The sequence below is a fragment of the Stegodyphus dumicola genome, chromosome 5 (genome assembly GCF_044657685.1).
Source record: "Stegodyphus dumicola isolate Sdum_Otavi_A_Nest chromosome 5, ASM4465768v1".
Classification (NCBI taxonomy): Eukaryota; Metazoa; Arthropoda; class Arachnida; order Araneae; family Eresidae; genus Stegodyphus; species Stegodyphus dumicola.
Window position 1 is genome coordinate 105854878 of NC_140772.1, and position 23014 is coordinate 105877891.

The 23014-nt window shown below is 32.3% G+C and overlaps 1 protein-coding gene across 7 annotated transcripts in view; it reads right to left on the minus strand.

Moving 5' to 3' along the window:
* Positions 1-4364: 4364 nt before the first annotated feature.
* LOC118188578 (SPARC-related modular calcium-binding protein 1-like) overlaps positions 4365-23014 on the minus strand; it is a 426446-nt gene continuing 407796 nt past the window's right edge. For all 7 annotated transcript variants that reach the window (XM_085816954.1, XM_085816952.1, XM_035359050.2 and 4 more), the window contains 2 exons: positions 12087-12264; positions 4365-8863 (listed from right to left, as the gene is read on the minus strand). In XM_085816954.1, the coding sequence (XP_085673080.1) occupies positions 8787-8863; positions 12087-12264 (255 nt within the window). In that variant the 3' untranslated portion in view covers positions 4365-8786. The remainder of the gene's footprint in view (positions 8864-12086; positions 12265-23014) is intronic.

Genomic DNA, 23014 nt, shown 5'->3' on the forward strand with positions numbered 1-23014 from the left:
AATAATTTTCACCAATTAAAAATGTTAGACTTTTGATATTAGTTTAGAATTCGCACAGTTTTAAATGGCATGAGAAAATATTAATGAAATTTATTCTAATGTTAAAGCATTTCTAAGATTATGAATTTGTAAGGTACTAATGCATATTTCTCATGTGCTGCGGCAAACACATCTGTGCTGACGATAAGCGCTTTGAACCCGTTATTAGAAAGTCATATGTTCGATTCATATGGCCGCACTGTCAATTACTATAGCAGAATCATAGAATATGCTTCAATTTTTGGAATTTTTCGAAAATTAAAGTGTAAAGAAAGTAACGCCTTTTTCTTAAGGCATTCGAAACAGAATCATGTTTACATATTTTAAGCTAAGGGAAATTTGAAAATGGCATCCTTTCTTATGCTTCAGTTTACCCCCCCCCCATTTTTTCCCTTATCAATCATTAATTTTTCGCAATTTGATTTTACTCCTCCGCTCATTTCTTATCTTAAATAAGTATCTTATTCGGCCAACAGTTGGCAAGGCTCTGTTAGACGTAAGCATACATAAATCATCTCTAATGCAAATGTATACAGAAAAATCTTTTAAGAAAGAATATTTATGAAAAGCTTCAAAAAAGGCTTTCCCTTTTCTGAGAAACTTCTAGGTAATATTTTTATATGGACTGATACACATCATACAATTATTCATGTATGAAAAGCTATTAAAATTTCGCATAAACACAGTTATACGATATTTTTAAAAACAGCCGGCTAGGACGTTTCAATTTTTAGGAAAACATGCAGTGTTTATGCAAAATAATTGGTTTTTATCTATTGCCTTTAATTTTTCTGTGATTTGGGATGTGAATGTCTATGTATCGCCATTGTAACTCAAGTATGCTGGTCGTGCCAGTATTGTCGACACTTGTTAAAAACGAATATTCCGTTACAATGACTCTTATGAAAAATCCACAGTTGATGAAGATACTAAATAAATTTTCACTATGCCGATTATTCGTTAAAATGTAATTTCTTTTCTGTGTCATACGAGAGGTTAAAAATAAATTTACAATGCTTGTTCAATATCTTATTAGTTATATCGAATAGATTTTATTATCAGTATAAGCAGTCCTTGACTGAAGCTAAAATATTCTTTTTATTTACGAGAAAATCTGATATGTGGCAATAATACGAAATCACTTTCAGAACAAAAGTTCTGAGAATTCTAGTAAAAAATTTCCTACAGTTCTCCTTTGAAGTTCTTTGGTTCTGGAGAATTACAAGCGATCTTGACCGCACCAGTATAGTTTGTTTTCTGTATATACAAGGGTCTTTTATCGTATTATATTCATATTTTTAGAAGTCCTTTTTTGTTTAAAGGTTAAACATATAAATGCAGTTCAGCATGACAGAACACTTAAGGGGCCACAAAGGCTTCGGGCGCTCATGCTGCGGCATACCTTGCATACCACTTTTTACACCACTGCCTTGTACTTAGTATATAAAGTTACTGGAAAGAGATATTCGTAGTACGTAGGATTCGAGATCACTGCCTCTCTTCTAGAAAAAAGCGATGATATGCTCGTGAAGCCAATTCTACTCGGATTCCACTAACTACTGTTCTAACTGAGGAAACACCTGAAGACAACTTCTAACGCAAACATAAATTGTTAAAAGATTACATATCATTTTGGAAAATCTGACATATTAATAGTTATTTATTCATTTATTAAAATAGTTCCATTGTAATAAAATTATTAATTCAAAACCATAAAAGAGCAGTAGCATTTGGATGCTTCTATTATTAGAAATTTAAACTAATTTCAAATGTTTTATTTATTTTACTTTCATAAAACGGCCCACCAGCGGCCCGAGCGGTAAAGTCGCTGAACACTGGAAGTTCGGTTCGAGGTTCTAATCCCGCGAACGGGCTGGCTGCATGGGCGTTTTCGTGGTTTTACCCATGTGTAACGTGTACGCGAGCCAGTTTCCCTTAGAAACACACAGTTTAGTTTCACACGCACACTTTCATAAAACACTGATAAGGAAAACAGTAAAGATATGCGGTTTAATTCTCAGTTTCCTTTTTTCCAGCTGTAAAATGTGTTATTGCATGTACACTGCGGGGGGAAAAAAGAGAGGGACACTTCTAAATCTCCCGCTCCCCTACTGGGTGAATTGACGAAATTCAGCTTGCGTTTTTCAGGTCTCAAATGCGCGACTTATCATATGCATTAGATTTATATATAGCATTGTTCTAATATACGCATTTTGACACAAAATTGGATATTTTCTGAAATGACATGACAATTGTTTCCCATATTTCGATTCTACGATTCAAATTATGCCATACTGTCAAGTTTTGTAAAATTCGCAAGAGTAATTTTTAAAAAATTAGCACTCAAAATTATAGCTCCTCAATGTTAATTGAATTTAATACGTATTTATTAATATCTCCTTTTTTTATTAAACTTACCTGATTCTTTCTTCCAAAATTCGAAATTTAGGAATAATCAAAATATAATTCGTACATTTTTTACGATTTATTATTTCAATTTGTATTTTTAAATAAATATTTTTTTATAAATTTTTCAAAAAAACATTTGTATTTATAACACATAAAATTTTTAACATCATGTTAAAGTAGATGTAGTTCGAGGCACACCTGCAGAAAGTTAGTTTTTTATTCAAAATTTTCTTAGAAATACATGAATTTACAGATTGGCGCTTTTTGAAATTTGGCATTTTTGTTATAAGCGATAATAATGTCAAATGTGGTTTACGCACTTTGTTAAAATTATTTGAAAGTGGTGACTTTTTTCCCCTCGTCTACAATGAGAAAAGGCAAAGGTAAACATGTTGCCAGGTAAGGTAAACAGGTATGACAATTAAGAAATTCGCCAATTGTTGATGAGTGTCGCTTATTTAATAAATATTTTTAACTGAATGTTATTATTTACAAGGAAGGAACATTTCCGTTTTTAACGTAACGAATAAAATGTTACAACATTTGCATTACTTTCAGATAACCTTTGGTCAATATTATCTACAGTGCTGTAGATGCATTAGAGCATTTTCGATGTCAGAAAACTGAAGAAATGAGCAATGCCTTTGCCGGGACTCAAACCCGGACCTTCCGAAAAACGCGTCGAGTGTGCTAAGGCATGCTGGGAGGAGGGAGAAAATACCTTATACATTCTCTCTTTTAATGGGCGACTGGGGATTAGGGGACCCAATCACGAAATCCTGGTTATGAAGAATCATCATCCACCACTTTTTATTTCGGGCACCACTGTAGAGTCATTAGAACATTTTCGATTGCTCATCGTCGGGACTCGAACAATCTGGACCTCCCCAAAACGCGCCGAGTGTGCTAACCGTTACACCACGAAGGTATGCTAGAAGGAGGCAAAAAATACCTTATAGTGATAGAAAGATAATTGTTTGATTCGGAATTTTTTCAAGACAATAGCTAAACCGACAGATAGCGCAGATAATTCGTAAAATAAATTTATTCGCGGTTGATTCTGGCATAAAACAAAAATTTAAAGAATTACCGTTGAACGAATTTTGGAACAGTTTGTCAGAAAAATTATCCGAACTTATTAAAACCAGCTGCTCATATTTTACCACTTTTCACAACAACATATTTGTACAAAGCAGTATTCTTCACATTACGCTGCAACGAAACCAGATCCAAATATATAAACCAATTTGACGCTGCATTTCGAACTCTCAGAACATATCAGAATCATTGAAAATTAAAAATGTTTTATTTTTGCTATATTATTTACTTCATTTATTTAGGTTTATGTGCTATGTTTTGTAAAATTAAAAACTGAAAATTTTTTTTAATAGAGATGACATAACTACTGGAATAAATGTTTATTTTGTTTATCTAATAGATTTAATCATTTGCTATAACCAAAAACCGAAATTTACTCTAAATGTTCCTTACAAATTTTAGAACTTAAAAAGTGTTCAGCGATGAGAGATGTTAAACCACAAGGATATAAGGTATTTCTCCCGCCTTCTTAGCGAGCCTTCGTGGTGTAGTGGTCTGCAAGTTCAGCGCGTAAATGAGAGGTCCGAGGTTCGATTCCCGACGAAGGCGTTGCTAATTTTTCATTTTGCCTGCTTTCAAAAATACCTAATGTCTCTACAAGGTGAGCAAATGTATGTAATTTGGCGCACTAAAACCGACAGTGGAGGGAGAGTGAAATTTGCGCATTTCTCTTTTTCACTTAAATGACTATCATGCTAATATTAATTAATATTATTACAGACAAAGGGATGTTAATTAAGACTGAATAAAACAATGATTTTCAAAATGCCACGTGGATTAAATATAAAGTTAAAAGTACCAAATAAATAAATACACTCTTTATGACAAAAAAGGAAAAAAGCATGTTTATTACAGAACTATTAGTTACACACAAATTCAGCTTTATTTCGAATCTCAAATCTGCACACGGATGCACTACGACAACCTGTACATGGCACTACATTTGTTTTACTGTTACTTCAATCTTGCATTTTAAAAATGCATGATTTTTCAAGACAGAAATTAATTTAAACAATAATAATTTCATTTTGGTATAGTAACACGTATAACGTTCTTAGAATTTGGAACGTAATTTTTCATCAAAATGTTCTTCGAAATATTTAAATATGCGAAAAATGTCTTAGAATCATAACAATTAGATGATAATTATTTAATAACAAACACTGTTTTCATTTCAAGCATCGAACACTTAATATATTATATTAAATGTGTTTTAGATTGCCAGTGTAATATAATATGACCATTAATATCAATAAAATGTACTAGTATATTTTGAAAATAAAAACAGAATAATAATTAAAGGTTATTTGTTAAAATTGTTACAGAAAAATATAAATTCCACTACTTTAAAAAGAAATTTTAAAAAGAAATTTGGTAAAATAAAACCTATAAAATAAATACTAAAATTACGCTGTATAGTTAACTATACGATAAATCAATTAGTTCAAATAATAGAAAAATAAAATTAAAACAGGGAAAATGTTTTACATGGCTGACTTTGCGAAATGGCGTTACCTAAACCATGCACTAGACAAGATTATATAACCAACTGATAAATGTAATATTTTCTTGACTGATACGCAAAATCTTGGAAAGAACAAGAAATCATACAATCTTCCCAAAGTATTGCACGCCATACTTGATGACATACAGTAGCAAACGTTTTAAATAAAGCCCTCAATATAATCAGATGCGCTGTGGACTAGTTTACGCATTTGGCAAGCTTTTGTGAAAAACATTCACAATAAATATTCTAAACATTATGACAGTAGATTGTGTGTATGAGACAGGTCAAAGCAAGCTTTATATAAATTAATAAAAATAATCTTGATGCATTCAATTTCTTTGCTTAAGTAAGTGGTACTGAAGAGATGAAAATTTAAATTCTGATCGTAGTATTTGACTTGCTGAACTCTGAAAAAATTTTGTACTAACACTTTAATTATTTGTAGCTAATCATTATAAGACTAATACTTTAAAGAAATTATACTCCTCACAGTATATTTAATACTTTAAAGATATTCTTTGTACTTTAAAGAAAAATCAAGTATTTAATCTTAAATTATCCAAAATAAGTTCCTTTTCAGATTGCAAAATATATATCACTAATAGATGAATATCAGTTTGGAATAAAAAAAATGAATTTTTATATCAAAAAATGGGAATTTAGAATTCGGAGGCGTGTTTGTACCATTAGAATGAATATTATGATCTCGCAAATATTAAGTCAAGCATATAATTTTATCAGAAGAAAATAAGCAAAATACACGTGTTAATGCCTTGTACAATCTTCAAAAGAACGGCTCTTATTGAACATTCTGCGAAAAGATTTAAACTTGCTCAGGAAGATTAGATAGAAAAGCCTGGTATTAGGGGATTCAAGAATGCAGTATTATTTAATTTAAGGAGGATATAAGATTTTACTATTTTTGTAATAGTTAAAACATTTTAATGTATTCTCTTTTATTCTTTGCTTTCCTAAAGCTCTGAATATAAAGAGATCTCATTTTTACGTTTTAAGTAAAAAGCATAACTAAAAAGATGAACTTTTTAAAAAATTTCATGCTATTTGCTTGACTACTTTTGAATTTAACTAGAGAAATTGCAACATTAAGTATACGCTTTATTCCTTAGCAAGAATATTGATCTAATTTTTGATAATCTTTATTACCTTTAAAGTGCTGATGCATAATACCAGTTGTTTTCGAAAATAATAGTTAAAAAATATAATGAGCTTGAAATGTTAAAGAATAACACGAAAATGAAATGTGAAGATTCATTCTGTTGAACAGGAAATCCATAGTTTCCTTTTTCCATTCAACTAAATAAGCTACAGTCATGCACAATGCACAGTAAAATAAAAGAAGCAGGATTAACACAGCTTTTAGTTGACACAAAGGGAACTAGCATATTATATCAAATCACAACAATTAAGTTACAATAATATAAAATACACACAATACAACAATTCATAGGAATAATTTCTAAATAGAAAAGAAAATTATGTATAAAAAGAAATGGCGAAATTATAAAATTCCTCTATTGCTCAATATTTAAAATTAATTATGATTCACAGTGTCAAAAATCACGATGATCAAATGCTGGATATTGATATAAATAATGATGCAAAATGTTTTGTTTTAATAAATTTGAAATTAAAATTGAATTCAAACAATTATTAATAATTAGAAAAATGGTATTAAGAACAAATACCCTAATAAGTTACTAATGTTTTCGTATTTCATGAGTAATTAAACCAAACAACAAAACAAATTTTAAGTGCTTTCAGTGATGATTTTATGAAAAACCACAATGTTTTTCTTTCGATTTAAAAAAATCAATGTAATATTAGGTAAGTATCTGGAAAGAGCAGTTAAATATTCTGAGTATACTATCTAAAGGAAATTATATTCATTCCTGATTTAATAATTTCGCCATTCCTTTTCTCTGAAGAAAATCATTTTTACATCCAGAAAAAAAAATCTTTTGACAGCTTACAAGTTCAGCGAAGAAAAACATTACATTATTAAATTATGGCGGCTGAAATATAGACTAGTTGCAACCAGATGCGATAATATACAGTTCGAGTTTCTCGAGAAAATGGAAGTTCATTTGTTAATAATTTCACCCACTGAGTCACAAATATCAGAAAATCATTTGATTCTTGTTTTGTTTGTAATATCTGATGACTGAAGCATTTTCATCAACGAAAAAGAAATGCCGAGGTCGTCTTCTTTACATAACACCTGTTCGACAAATACTTGATATCATTCATCAAACTATATAAAACAGACTTACTTAGGTAGCTATCAAATGTTTCGCTTTTCCGAAACAATTTTCAACATGGTTTCCCTGGGAAGTCTTCTGTTTTACTACTAGATCATGGATGTACTGCATTACAAAATCGTTACTTGAGACTAATAACTTGAGAAATTCAGTTATACTTACTTAGTTATATTCAATTAAATCATATTTTAAAGAGTATAATGAATTTTAAAGAATGAAATTCTTAAGAATTCTAAATAATTCTTGGCTTAACCTTCATAAGTTAATTTTCTCTTTCTTCTAATTTCTCTTGAATGAATTACTTTCTTGAATTTAAGATGAGCTACAGAAATATATGAATAGTCATTTTTAATAATAATAAACATTTTGACCTAAGTTTATTCACGACATTTGAGAATATGTTGAACAGTAGCATGAAGCATTATTAAACAGAAGAGCAATCATGTTCAAAATATGATATTGATTTAATTCAGTAGTAATAAAAGCATTTTGATGTAGCAGTATAAAAGAAGATTTCTAATGCATAAAGGCTTAAATCCTGTACTGAAAAGCACAATCTGTCAGTCAGAAGTCTCCTTTACCAATTAATTAGGATCTTCCTTCTGTCGAAATTACAATGTTTTGGATGTGCTGAATCTTCCAGAATATTTATTAAATTACATATTTTTGTAAAATTTATATAGATTTCTTGTACGTGTTATTAAAATATTTACTTTAGTACGTATTCGGACGTAGTTTACACAGTTTTTGCTCTGATATCTGTAAAGGTTATTTTGCTTCTGTGTTTCAAGTAAACTTCTTCATTTTTCCACAATATAATTGACCAATTATAGTAATTAACAACTAAAGAAATTCTCTCGCCATAAAAATGATATATATTATTATTTAGTTTCTACTTTTTTCCTTCAACAATATGTTTTTCACAGCTACCACTTAAGTTTCTTATTGATTCGTGAATGCCTCCAAAATTCAGTATTTCAGTTTTTTAAGCGGTATCTAGCTCTAACAGAAAATCTTACGCATTTTACAGTAAATGAACCTGAACATTCCATAATCAAAGGTTATGTGAAGATACCTTCAGACAAGTGTTCCAGAGAGTGAATACCAAATAATCATAAACTCGAGATAACTTTTTCTGCTCGACATCTGATGATAATCCATACATGTAGGGGATGCACTGTAACAGCTGGTAATTGTACGCTTTGCATGCTACACTGACTGTATTTTTGAAGAACACCAAACATACGAAAAGTTAAATAAATAATACTAGTTATTAATACGACGTTTAGAGGTCGGTAGAACGGAACTTTTAAATACAAACACTGGGCGATAATATGACTTGTATTGTTTGAGACTTTCACGTATATTCAAAGCAGAGAAACATTTTTTGCAGTGTCTCTCTCAGCAGCAGCGGGCATTCTCTCTTGCTTAAACAGATGAAGAGGAAGCGAGCCTTAATCACTTTTCAGGATAGTACTGAAGGGATTTTTGCCACGCCGTTGTTGGTTTCGTGGAAGGACGCCTTTGGAATCTGAAAAATAGACAGTCTTAAAATGCTTGTTCACATATGCTAAAAAGAATTTAAGACTTCAAAATGAGTCGATTGATATTAATTTTGAGTGAATAATTAAGAAGACTTTAAATTATGTTCTGATAAACTTACAGCGTACATATTAAAAATTCAATTATAGAAATATATTTTGAATAAATAAAAATTCAGTTATAAGATTAAATTAAATAAAGAAAAATACCTCGGTTGTAGAAAAGACATTCATTTTAATTATTGCTAACTGCAAACAAATCAAAGTGAATTTTTAGCGAAAGTTTACGTATATATATATATATATATATATATTAAAAAAAAAAAAAAAACTTTCAGATTTTAAATTACGTCCAAAGGGGCGTTTTTTTAACGTTTTGAGTGTTACCTTTATTTATTAAATATCATGTTCTTTGCACTTAAACCATAAAATTCAGTTCAAGAGCAATATCGCAAAATAATGTTAAATTAAGCATATCTTTAGAATTTCCGATATACACAGTCTCGTGAGCTGGAGATAAAAGTATTTTTTTTCTATATAACGTTGCCATTTCTCGCTTTTAAAGCATTGAGTTTGTAAATCAAAAATTCGTTAAAGTTTTACAAAATATAAAATCTATAATAAAACAAATTCCAAATTTGGGATTTTAGATGCCCATATTCGCAGTAGGATTTCGTCATTCAAAATTCGATGGCTCTATGTACCATTGTTTTATCACAATGCGAGAAATAGACAATCATTTATGCAGATTTTTCATTATTTAATTTCTTCAAATATAATGCAGGACTCTAACATTTTGTGGCAACAGTTTGAAAAGTGAACCGACGTTTATGAGTCCGACGCAAAATCGCAAAACGAAAACAATAGTCCTTCAGGAACTTCCCTTTGGACTTAAAAAAAAAAAAAAAAAAAAAGACTGGTTAGTAGCTTTTTTCTAAATACTAAAAATAAGCAGCCATTTAGTAATTAAAGTAAAAAATGATTAGAAAGTATCAAATACCCAAGATCAGGAAGCTATTACGGTAGTTTGAAATGACCAAACGTACCGTATCGTTCAGGCCAAATCAGAGTTTAGTGCAGTGTCCTGGTTCAAATTACTTCCCGGATTCTGTAAGTGTTCTGATTATGAAAATAGCGATGAATTTTGTTAGTGTTGATGAGTACAGCCAATGAGCTTTTGCAAAATTAGAACAGAATTTTCAGCAGTCTTTAAACCAGTGAACATCTGTTGTGATTCTAGATATGCACAAAGCTTTAGAATTATCTTTTTAAAATAAATTCCAGAAAAGCTGACGAATGATAGCTGATAGCATTTATTACTATGATGCTGCAACTTGCTTTTCCTAAAATTATGCCTATACAGTTAATCGTTAGCTTTAATCCAGTGAACATCTGTTGTGATGGATTCAAAAGTTGAGCAAACAATAACAATAAAATTTTGTTTCAATAGCGAGAAAAACAGGGACGGGGATAGTTGAAATGTTTATGTAAAGCATAAGGGGATCAAGTATTAACACAACTCCCTGTTTTCCGTTGGAAGATTTGATGAGTGGCGCTAAAATACTGATGATGAATCGAGATGCGGTAGCTCTTCGCAGTCCCGAAAGGATAACAAGATCGAAACATTTCGACATTGTTGCTGAAAAAATCGTCATCTTACGTATTCAAATGACAGATTATTACCTTAATATCAGTGCAGACATTGCTCACAGAAATATAATGTTAATTTTGAAAAAAAAAATTGGGTACTTAGCTGTAATAAAGAGGTCTTTTACTTGACAAACGAATATGCGAAAATGGCCAGAACATGAAACTTTATGTTAGCGAAGAACCCAATTGGAGATGCAATGTTAAAAACTGCAAAAAAGAAGAACGGCCTCCGTGTTGGAAATTGTGTTTCAGCGGTTCCAGAATATCGTTCGTCACTGTTAGTAGATTTACGTACTCTTGGGTAGGAGTTAAGGTCCGCGAAATGGTGTAACAAAGAACTTTATATGTGCTAAAGTGCTGCGGTTAACTGGAACAACCACATGCGATAAAATAATAATAATAAGGATAAGTATTCTTAAAAATACTCATAGGAAAGGACATGTGAGTATTATAGTTATTATTATATATCGTGTTGTTTTTAATTTCGCGCTTCACGAACATGGCAAAATTATTGGCGCAAATCTAAAATCACCAAATATGGTTGGGGACTGCTATGACAAAGAAGTACCCAAATATATTATCTTTTTGTTCCTTATACACTGGTAGCAGGATAGCAAGGAAATTGAATTTTTATATCACATGATTTGATCCAAATAACAGATGTTAATGCTTATTTATCAAACAAATTGTTATGAAACTTGGTACTTTGCTTATCATCCGGAGACAAAAACTGGATCCTTATCTGGATGGATTAGAGAAAGTTCATTACTACCATGGAAAACCTGGGCTTAAAATGTCTCCATTAAATATTACATTGAAAATTTTTTAAAATTTGAAAATTATAATTTATAAGGAATATAAGATTATTCCGAAAACACAGAGGAAAACTTAACTTTTCAAAGAGACAATAGTTATCTAATAGCAAATTTCTCAATGAAATGTAGGAATTAAAAAAATGTGAAAATAAAATGGAATACAAAATTGAAATTAAAACGAAAAGGTAAATTTCCCACAAGAATAATCATATTTCCTTTCAAATCTATAATATTAATAATTCACATGTATTTATTAAAGTAAATATAAAAGAGAGTATATTTTGTTAATAAATAATATGGAAGCTATTGAAAAACTCAACCAAATATCGTCATTATCAATTCAGCATGCTAAGAACTGCAGTATTGCAAATTCTGAACTGATTCTGTTGATTACGATTAAGATTAAAAGCACACAAAATAATTTTTTATAACTATTGTAGCATCACTGATATTTAAAAAATTAGGAGAAACATTTTTGAGTATTAAACCATTAAAAACCAAAAAGAAATTGATTGCTTTTAATGCACTTTTTTCAAATTTATCTTTATTCGTTCTTCATTTTGTAAATCTAAATCTAATGATATTCCTTTTATGACCTAAAATCTGCAAAAATCTTAAAATTCGCATAACATTAAATTCTAGATATTACGGATTTTTCGTCTTCTATTATATTATTTCCTGTAATCCATAAAAAAGGAAACGAAAAACACTTCTTTATTTTTAAAGGTAACACATTCATGAAACTGACCTCGTGTTATACTCGTGCAGGCTAACCACTCGTCCATCGTAATCTTCTGGTTGTCATTCTCATCGCAGAAACGAGGCAGATTTCTCCAGCATTTCCTTAATCTCTTCTTTTGCTTGCTGTCTTTCTGGAAGGATCGCCATTCTTTCTTGAAAATCTTCCACTCTCTCTTATCCAGTACCTAGAAGACAAATTATCCTTTCATTCCGTACTCAAAACGTATTGTAGATGAGATATTCACTAGACACTAACTATATGCATGTAACACCAGAAACTCGGGACTTTAAATTAATTTCATGATTGTAATACATGAAATATTTTATGGTAAATTATGCAAATAATTTAATTTAAATGTATAACCTTAAAATATTTCATGCGTTACACATAAGTTTCGACTGTTACATGCACACAGCGATGCCAGGGCTATATGGTGGATGTGGCAAAACATCTTATTATCTTATGATATTAGTTTGAATGTTTCAGATCTAAACATGTTTTAAAATTTTTAAAATTAGCAAAATTCACATTAAAAGGGAGCCGATTTTCGGAAGGTTACTTGGTCTTACATGATAGTAAAATGTATGTTAAACAGCTATTTATGTAAATAAAATATGACTATTCTAGCTAGTTTTATGAAATATTGTATACAGTCCTTTGCTAAATCGAAATGAACCAAGTTTGTTAATATTAAGTACAATACATAACATGGAGTATTTCTATTCATGCAGATAATGCCTGCACATCCTAATATATTTTAAGTAACTAATTTTAACCGCTATGAAACTGCAATTTTTTTTTATTTTTTTTATTTTTGCTGTAATGATTAGAACTACATATTCAACCTGGCCTTTTATACCATCTTCTAAAAGTACACAAGGATCCCTGTAAATTAGGTTTCACTGTGCATTCAGGAATTTCGCACAGAAGCTAACATATCGTTAGCGAATCAGAATCGGAAAAGCCCTTTCATAATATACATTATATAGTGTCAATAAAAGTATTTTGTGCCTTTATTATCGCAATTGTTGGCTGTAAAAATACACTTCCTGGTTTTAAACATTTGTTTCCTGTTGCTGTTTTAAATGAGGCAAATATTCATGTTTCGACATCTTTATATTTTACTAAGTCAATTTTGAGAAAATTACGAAATCGAAATTTTATACATTTTCCCGATCTCTGTACTTAGATTTAGCAAAGGTTTATATTATTTGTATATAAAAAAGTTTGAATCTCTTGCGGCATAATATTTAATCCACGCCTACCAGTAGCGCCGATCGATAAAGTCGGTAAACACTGGTAGTTCGGTCCAGAGTTTGAATCGCAGTCAACGGGCTGGCTGTCAGGGCATTTTCGTGGTTTTTCCCCTGTGTAACGTGTGTACGAGTCAGTTTCCCTTAGAAAGTCCTTCACTGGCGAACCCCTCTTCTTAGGCAGGTACCCCTTGTTTTACCCATTGTGTTTTGCCATAATCAAATAAACCAAACCAATTTGATTTTAGAGTTTGAGATCACATTCAAGGGTCTTACAAAAACTCAAAAGCGAAATTGCACTTATACTTAACTGAAACTGAAATATCAGTTTTCGTCATGGTTTCTAATGCTAACAGATTTAATGACACCATTGTTATACAGACTGCAGTGAAAGTGTTGAGTCATATAATATTTTTTTAAAGATATTACAAAAGCAAATAAGCATAAAAAGCTAATACTTACATACACAAATACATTTACAAAAGCAAAGTTTTTTAGGAATTTTTTATTTTTTCCCCACAAGTACATTACTGGATATTAAAACTGTTAAATCATAAAAGAAAGTAAACAGCGGAATCTTACTTACGATTACTTTAATGTTAAGCTCTCCTTGCGACGTATGCCAGAACAGCAGACTTATTTATTCTATGTATATGTTTCTGTCCATGTCATTGTTCATTGTCATTAAAATAGCTTTAAATGCCACTTAATGTTTTAAACGATCCATTATTTCCCACTATGGAAATTACCTTTTTTTTTTTTTTTTTTTTTTTTTTTTTTTTTTTACTTCAGGCGATATTTTAACATTATTTTCGTAATCGATATCCATTTTTATTCGCATACGTCAAACGACACTTTTGCGGTTTTAATGGCGAATGCTCTTTCTTTATTACATTTGTTAGATACTGGTGCTATATTAATCGGATTACTCAGTCACAAATAATACAAATACGAATGTAACAAATATATGCTATGAATATTACAATCGAATGCAATGTTTCTCAAATTACTGAATTTCTTACTTTCTACCATTAAATATGATAATATGCAAAAAATAATATATGCAGCTGTTGCTAAAAATATATTTCGACATTCGATTTGGCAAGCCGTTCAGATTTGTCGTTTTGACTCAAAAAGCATTTATTTCTTGAACACGAAACATAAATAGCTACTATATTTTCTTATTTAACTTTCACGCATATTCTAAATCTTATACAAATGTTTAGTAACACGATAACAGCTTAAAACTATAGAGGATATTTACACATTTTAGAACGCTTTCCATAAAGAATTAAAAAAAAAAAGCAAATGCTTGTAAAGACATTAGGTATTTTTGAAAGCAAGATGAAAAATTTGCTACGCCTTTACCGGGAATCGAACCGCGGACCTCTCAATTACGCGATCAGCGTGCGGACCACTACACCACGAAGGCTCGCTAAGAAGGCGGGGGAGATACCTTATATGGTTTGGAATGAAGATTTCTCGTAATAGCTTTTTAAAATGAGAAATATACACTGGTGTGCAAAAATTAAGGACGAGTCGGTTTTTTCAATATAACTTTGTACAAAAGCTTTCCAAATCAACACATTTAATACAGTAAGATCCCCAATACATAAGGACATGAGTAATGTAAGCAACACTTACTAAAAGAGAAATCAGAGGGATAAAAAGAAACTTAAACTTTATTGAAAAATTAGCATGGAGCGCAATGCGACTGAAGGCCGAAACATCCCTGTGATGGGTGCCCAGCAAGAAACATCCGGTCTTTAATAGGGGATATGATCTCCCCTGACTGCTAGGCTGGTTTCACAGCGTCTGCCCATGCTGAGAATGAGGGTGTCAATGAGTTGTTGAGGCATTGCTGCCCATTCGTCTTGCAGCGCCAATCGAAGCTCCGGAATCATTACTGGTGGTGAGGTACGAACTGCCAAGCGTCTGCCTAGAAAATCCCATACATGCTCGATGGGATTGAGATCCGGAGATCGTGTCGGCCAATCCATACGTTCAATACCCTCACTCTCTAAGAGCTGTTCGGCAGCTACTGTGCGATGACATGGTGCATTGTCGTCCATGAAAAGGAACTGTGAACCCATAGCGCCTCTAAAAAGACGCACATATGGAAGAAGAATCTCGTTACAATAACGGATCCCGTTGACTGAACCAGCGTCGAAAATGTGAAGGTCTTTACGACTACCAAGCATGATGCCTCCCCAAACGAGAACACCGCCACCTCCATACCTGTCCCTTTTAATGATGTTCGAGGGATGATTGCGGCTTCCCCGCTCTCTCCAGATGAGTATGCGATGAGAATCGCTATACAGACTGAATCTGCTCTCATCTGTAAAGAGTACTCGTCCCCATTCATTGTCTCTCCAATTCCGGTGTTCCCGGCACCACAGAGAACGCCTTCTCCGATGGGCAGGCGTTAGAGGTACACACCGTACAGGGTGTCGTGCAAACAGACCACTACCGTGCAGCCTTCTGGCCACGGTAAAACGCGATATCGGTCGTCCAGTCGCCTGTGTCGTGTGTCTAGCGATTTCTCCCGCTGTCTGCCGCCTGTAAGGCAATATACCGGTCATCTGCTGGTGTGGTTCCTCGTGGACGACCACTACTAAACCCCCGGATAGCTGTTCCTGTAGTTTGAAATTGTCTCCAAAGTCGTGAAACGATGCTGTGAGCAATTCCGAACTCTGCAGCCACACTTGTCACACTGCGGCCTTCCTCCAACTTCCCAATGATTCGACCTCGGCTAAAAGCATCCAGATGTCGTCTAACAGATTGATTATTCGCCATTTCTCGCTGAGGCAGCAACTCGGTGTGATTTTAACTGCTATACGGCGTGCAATGTCTTTGCGAGAAATACTGATCTTACACCGACAACATGCTTTATACTACTCAAACACTCCCCCATTACGTCTACCTGCATATCTGCGCATGTGCTACCGTACATCACCTTACTTAATCTCCTGATTGGTCTTTCTGTCCGCTCTGCCTCTTCGTTCAGCTGATATGCTACTTTTTCGACTTCGTCCTTAATTTTTGCACACCAGTGTAATATGCTACTTTTAATTTTTTTTCCAAATTGTCACATGTAAATGATCTGCGAATTGAAGGATACGTTTTTGCGCTTTCCAAAGGGAAATATTCTTATTCCATAGTTCAAAAACATTGTAAAATGGATGGTATTAAATTTTTGAAGTACAAAATAAGCAGCATTATTAATTGGAAACGGAAAAATCAGCAATCATTACTTTTAATACATGCAAAGAAGACTCCACAGGAATATCCGAGAAAGGTAAGTACTGTTTTTAATGTTTTCTAAAACTAAATCATTATTTAACAAGAGAAAATTCATCAACGCAGAAATCGATTTTTAAATACATTTGCAACAAAGGGAAATGAAATAATAAACCAAAATTTACAACTTAAAAAGGCGAAAGAATACAGTGTTCACCAGCTTTCGCCAAGCCATGTGTCTCAAAGCATAACAATTTGTAGAATCTTCTATGAAAACTATTTAGCAAGAAATAAATGGAAATGCATTGTGACCCTTGATGAGGGTCTAGGATGTTTTGTCGTCGGCGTTTGGCCACCGCAGTTTCATGTTGATTCAATGACTAAATTATGATGCTTAAAAAATATGTTTTGTAATTCTGTTGCCAAAAATGTACGCTAATATTGATAATTAATTGACTCTTTCGCGGAAAACACATAAGTTCTATTAATTGCGGTGATGAATGGATCTCGGACTACAGGTTGTCCATTCCCCCCAAAATAATTTGCTATTATAATAATTCATGCACGAAAATGAAGCAATGTATTGAAACGTGGTTTAGTGTAAAACAATAAACAATTATTTATAAGAAAGAAATCATAATCCATATTAGCTCGAAGCCAACTGACACCACTCAAATTTGAATATTGCGCTTGCATGATAGCTTGGTCAGGTTTAGTGGGAAGTGTAACAGTGGAAGTGAGGACACCATGTCTATTCTCAGTCGCAACTGAGTACTGGATTGTCCAGTAGGATGTTAATTCTGTTCGTATGACACTCTGTTCGTATCGTGAAACTGATTCATTAGACTTTTTCTTATAGGTGTTCCTGTAAGACCATAAGCTCCGGGATACTATGAATACTCAATAACTTAAACAAACAACTGCCGATAAATTGAGGTTCTGATGAAGGCCTACATAAGCGCGTGTGCCTCGATTTCCAAACACGCTTGCAACAATGCATTGAGTGCAAAAGAAGGCCATCAGCCTGACCTCATTTCAAACATTCAAATTTGCAATCTGTGTCTAATAAACTAAGAACCATTTACCTTGTTTTTCCCTATTTCCGTATGTTATCTATGGCCATTTGAAATATATTAGTCGGCTCCGCGTTACCTTAAACAGAGACAAAACTGTTTGGCATGTCTTCAGTAAACTGTAGTCTAATTTTCTCTAATTCCACAAAAATAGTGGAAACTTTAATAAACTAAGTTCTCGTATCATTTTTCTCGCTCTTTTTGTCTTTTTGACATCTGTTCAATACTTCTCTGACCTATCATACAATTTTAGACGATGTCAGTGGGTAAGTAATTTTAATTTTTACAAAGCGTGGTCTTTATGCACCTTTAAATTTCTTCACCCAAGCACAAAAGAGCACAGAGGTATCTTCCTGGGCTTCCTGAAGTACTTTTTGGACAGCTATGGCAGACTTTATTACAATTAACCACAACAGACACTGCACTCCCTCTTTCTCGATAATTTAAAAAACAATAATGCAATAACGTCGCTTATTTTTGTTGAAGTAAATCTGATTCCTGATATCATAAACAGGAAAGTTTTATAAAAAGATCAAACAAAAACGAAGCAGCATAATAAAATAAAAGATAGTTGAAAATTGTTTGATCTTTTTCAAGGAGCAGTCGAAAAGTTTTCAACAAAGCCACGTTTCTGAATTTTATCCGGATCTGAATCCGAAACGTGTCTCAAATGAAAATTTTTCGGCTGCTCCTTGAAAAAGCTCCTTGAGTCTTCAACTGCTTGTTATTTCATTATATGATTTCATTATAAGAACAAGGTAACTGCACTGACCCTCGTTGTACTCCTTTCTTTTACAGTTAGGGATTGCATAGGCAGAAAAATATGTAACATATAAATAAAAAAATAAAATATAGGCATAAAAAATACCAAAGTGTAGCTTAAAGACATGAATGATGAAGGCTACAGTATTTTATTAGGTAAAGTCATTATCGACGCAGTAACAGGAAGAAACTTCGATAACATAAAAAAGATGGAGGTGAAATAGTAAAAGCCACTACAGAGGGGCAGTAGTATATGTAGATGAGTTGCTAAGATTGTATGGATGAATAAACTGAAGTCTCATAATTAACGACTTCAGTTACGTGCATGGTTTGCTATATGTCGGAAAAAATTCTCTCATACGCAGAATATATATATAATAATAAAACATTTTCTTAAAAAACAAAATATAATATATGTTCCTCCTCCCTGACGAAGCGGCATTGAAGTTGATTGAATTCCTCTTCTGTTTATGATCATTTTCTTTAAATTATATTATTTTTTTTAAATTGGGGTATTGCTTGTTTAAAAAGTTTTGGTTTTTAACATTTTTAAAATTCTTTGTAACATTTAATGGATTACTTGAAATTTATTAATTATGAATTTCAATTTTTGGTCTTTGTTGTGAGAGAGAGAGAGAGAGAGAGAGATAAAGAGAGAGATAAAATCAAGAGATAATTTAAATAATTACATCAATAAAAGTGGTAAACTGACTAACAGGAAGACTATAAATCAAAATTGAAACAAAAACGAAGCAGCATAATAAAATAAAAGATAGTTGAAAATTGTTTGATCTTTTTCAAGGAGCAGTAGAAAAGTTTTCAACAAAGCCACGTTTCTGAATTTTATCCGGATCTGAATCTGAAACGTGTCTCAAATGAAAATTTTTCGGCTGCTCCTTGAAAAAGCTCCTTGAGCCTTCAACTGCTTGTTATTTCATTATATGATTTGGTTTTTATTTCGATTTTGAATTGTATCCTTCCTGTTAATCAGTTTAAAACTTTTATTGATTTAATTATTTTAATCATCTCTTGATTATTTAATTAATTTCGCAGCAAAATACGCGACTTACGTAACTGATAATCCTAACTCCATATTATATACTATATATATATCTGTGTGTATTTGGCATTTTCGGGATAGGAAACCAAAACAGCTATAAATATTTTTTGGCATGTAATATTTACCGCTTCTCAGAATATTTAAAAAGCAGTTCAAAATTATCCATTTTAATTAAATTGGTATGTCAATTTGACTATGCCAAAGCTTATTAGAGGCACCTGGCTATGAGAGAGATGCCTTTGGGAAGTTTCCAGGGCAAATTTTATTTATGTTATATATCCCTCCGAAAAATAAGAAAGTAAAGGAAAGCTATATCTTCGAGAAAACCATAGACTCTTATACAGCCAGACCATCCGACCACTGAAAATGAAGCCCGAAATGAATTCCCAGAGATCTGCAACTTTAACAGTTTGACTTCTGGTTGATTTCTCATTGTAATTTGAAAAGATGTTTTGACATTATGCAATCTACATAAATGCAAATAATAATACACCAAATTAAAGATACCTATAGCGTTTTGAAGAAAATTCTATTTTATTTAAGTAATTTGTGAGAACATTTTAATTCTTTTCCTGGACTTGCAGCGGATTCAGTAATTAAAAATTATAACTAGGGCAAAAATTCTAAGGGAGCTTAAATTTCCACGGAAAATTTTTCGAATTTTAAGAAATGTCTTGATATTTCTCAAATTATTGCTTGAAAATTAAAAGCGTCTCTGTTATCATTCAGCTGCTTACCAGTGGCTGCGAAAACAAAATTTTTGAATATTGTCAGTTTGACTGACATTCTAAATATGACGAAAGATAATTTACTACGCAGGATTTTCGGCGGTACCGCCATCCAGAGCGGAAGTATGAATCAGTTCCTTCAGAAGTTCTACTACAAATACGTTCCTTTTTTACGCAGAGAACTCTTCCGTTTGCCATATTTGATTGAACAAACTAGTCATGAAACCACGAACTTTCGCATATAGCTTGTTTCCAAAGCATATATTATGTTTAATCTGAATCAAATTAAAATCCTTGGATCTATTAGAGGATGCGAATTTTTTCCCTTCGTATTTAGCCACAGATCTATGTCCGGAAATGAGCTCAAATCATAATATGAATTTTATTTATATAAAATGAGAGGCAAAATATTGAATTAAAGTGGGGATCTTCAACCCGTGACCCGTTGAAGGCATTTTAGTGGCCCCATATTTGAATTCGAAGACAAATTGAATTTTAAGAAATTCTGAATTTAAGAAAAATTGCCTTGTCAGCTTTTTGTCGTAAAAAAAAACTTTTTTTTCTCTTACTGATATTTAAAACATTTTATTGCCATGCCTGATATTTGAGATAAAATTTTCTGAAAATGACTAATTTTTCAAAAACTTCTCTTTATCTTATCTTATGTAATTTATCTTACGTAAAATGTGTTCCACCTGAACTTCAATTAGAATTTATAGATTTACAGCGTGACTCTGCAGTAAAATGCAAGTTTCTTAAAAATCCTACATTAATTGATTTTTATTCGAAGTACGTGACCGAAGACAAGTGTCCAGGAATTCGTAAACATGCACTTTTCATGTCTTCTGTCTTTGGCAGTACTTAAATATGTGAACAGCTTATTAGTTAAAATGAAAATACTAAAATCAAAAACAAGAACATTGCGGACATACAGACATTTGGAGAAAACTTTACGAATTGCAACAACACATATTAAACCGGATATTAAAGCTTTAATCAAGCAAAAACAATGTCAAATTTCATATTAAAACTAAAGTAACTACCATCTGCAGCAGTAATGTAGCATTTTATAGCATCATTCTGCACAATCATCTTTATTCTTTCTTTCCACAGTTAAAAAAAGTTTTAAAACATTTTAATTCGATTTCCATTTGACTTTTTGGAAACAATGTATATATATATGCAAATCTGTAGCACTATCTCTTCGCTTAGAATCAATTGTACTCTTTCGAAACAAACCTTCTTTTTTTTTATATAAATTTTCTGACTACACTATTTTTCTCACAGACATGTGGCTCGCCGATCTTTGTGAATTTATTGATGGGGCTCTAGGCTTGAAAGGTTGAAGACCCCCTACATTAAAGGAAGTTTATTTCTGGAGCACAGGGAAAAACGGCTCTTTCCTGAGGTACATAAATTATTGTCTGTTATCCGTCAGCAGCCACAAGCAGACAAATCTTTTAATAAACTTTAAAACATAAGACAGGCAATAGATACGTGTAAGCAGGAACTCTGTACAGTGTGATTTTTCAAAACATGAACCGCTTAAATGGAAAACTTCATGCCATGTAACTGCGTAGATAACACTCATAGAGTTATAAAAGTATAACTCTATGAGTATACTTTTATAACTCTATGAGTACTATATAAAAGTATAACTCTATGAGTATACTTTTACTATACTATAAAGGTTCTTTAAAAAAATTGTTTGAATTCGGCTTGTGAAACTCCTTCAGTTGTTGTTATCTACTGTTTTCAAAATTCACGGAAAAGATTATATACATTCATATGTAATTAGCGGGGTGGCTGTTCATGAACTTATTCGACGTGAATTAAGAAGCAATAACAAATATGATGTATAAATACTTAGTAGAAAGGTTTAGTTTTTGGCTCTTTTGAACGTTGTGGAGGGCAAATACAGTGTGGTCATAAAACACTCCTCCGATATATGAACCCCTAAAAGTCAAGTTCACACCAACGCGATCAAGCGTTCGGGCATAAAGCGTTGACCAATCAGAAGCGAGCTCAGAGGCGGCATTTTCCGGACGACAGGAGAACGCGTGAGTTGACTTAACTTCAACTTTTCGACGCTTGACGCGTCAGTTTCAGGCATCTCGTTTCAAACGTCCAGTTTATACCACGGTTTTTAAATGATTGCAGTTTCAAAAATGTTTCTTGACGGGAAAAAGTCAAATGAAGTAATCTTAATAAAAATTTTAGATAATAATAAAAAAATGCATATCCTAATAGAATAAATAGCTTTATAAATTAGTTAAAGGAAAACTCTCAAGTTTATTAGCAATAATAAACATTGATAATCAACCATAAATTACATATGGTTGATAATTTTTGCAAAATAATCTAAAGCTATGGATTGTTGCGAGAAAATAGTAATGGATTTCGAAATCCCATATTTTTAATTTTTCTTTAAAATCTATCGACATCAATTTAAGGTTGCTCTTGTTGCCTAGTAGATAAAATGTTGGCTTCTTGAGTTAGAGATTTTGGATTCAAGCGTCACCACGGATGGTGCTGTTATGGAGTTGGTATTTTTAAAAAAAATATTTATAGGAAATATTATCGCTAGTTTCACAGTAGCCCAGATGCTTCTTCAGTTTCCTGAAGGTGAAGTACGAAAACCATACTTACCCGCAAGAAATCTTAATGTGGAGGTAACACGCTCAAGTAGAGAATTCAGCTAGTACTAGGGACTTGTATTGCGGTTCAGGGCATGCTTTTTCCTACCTTTGATGATGGTACAAATACTCCATATTTTTTATCTACCGCGAATTTTTTGGGGGGACACACGAAGCTTGCA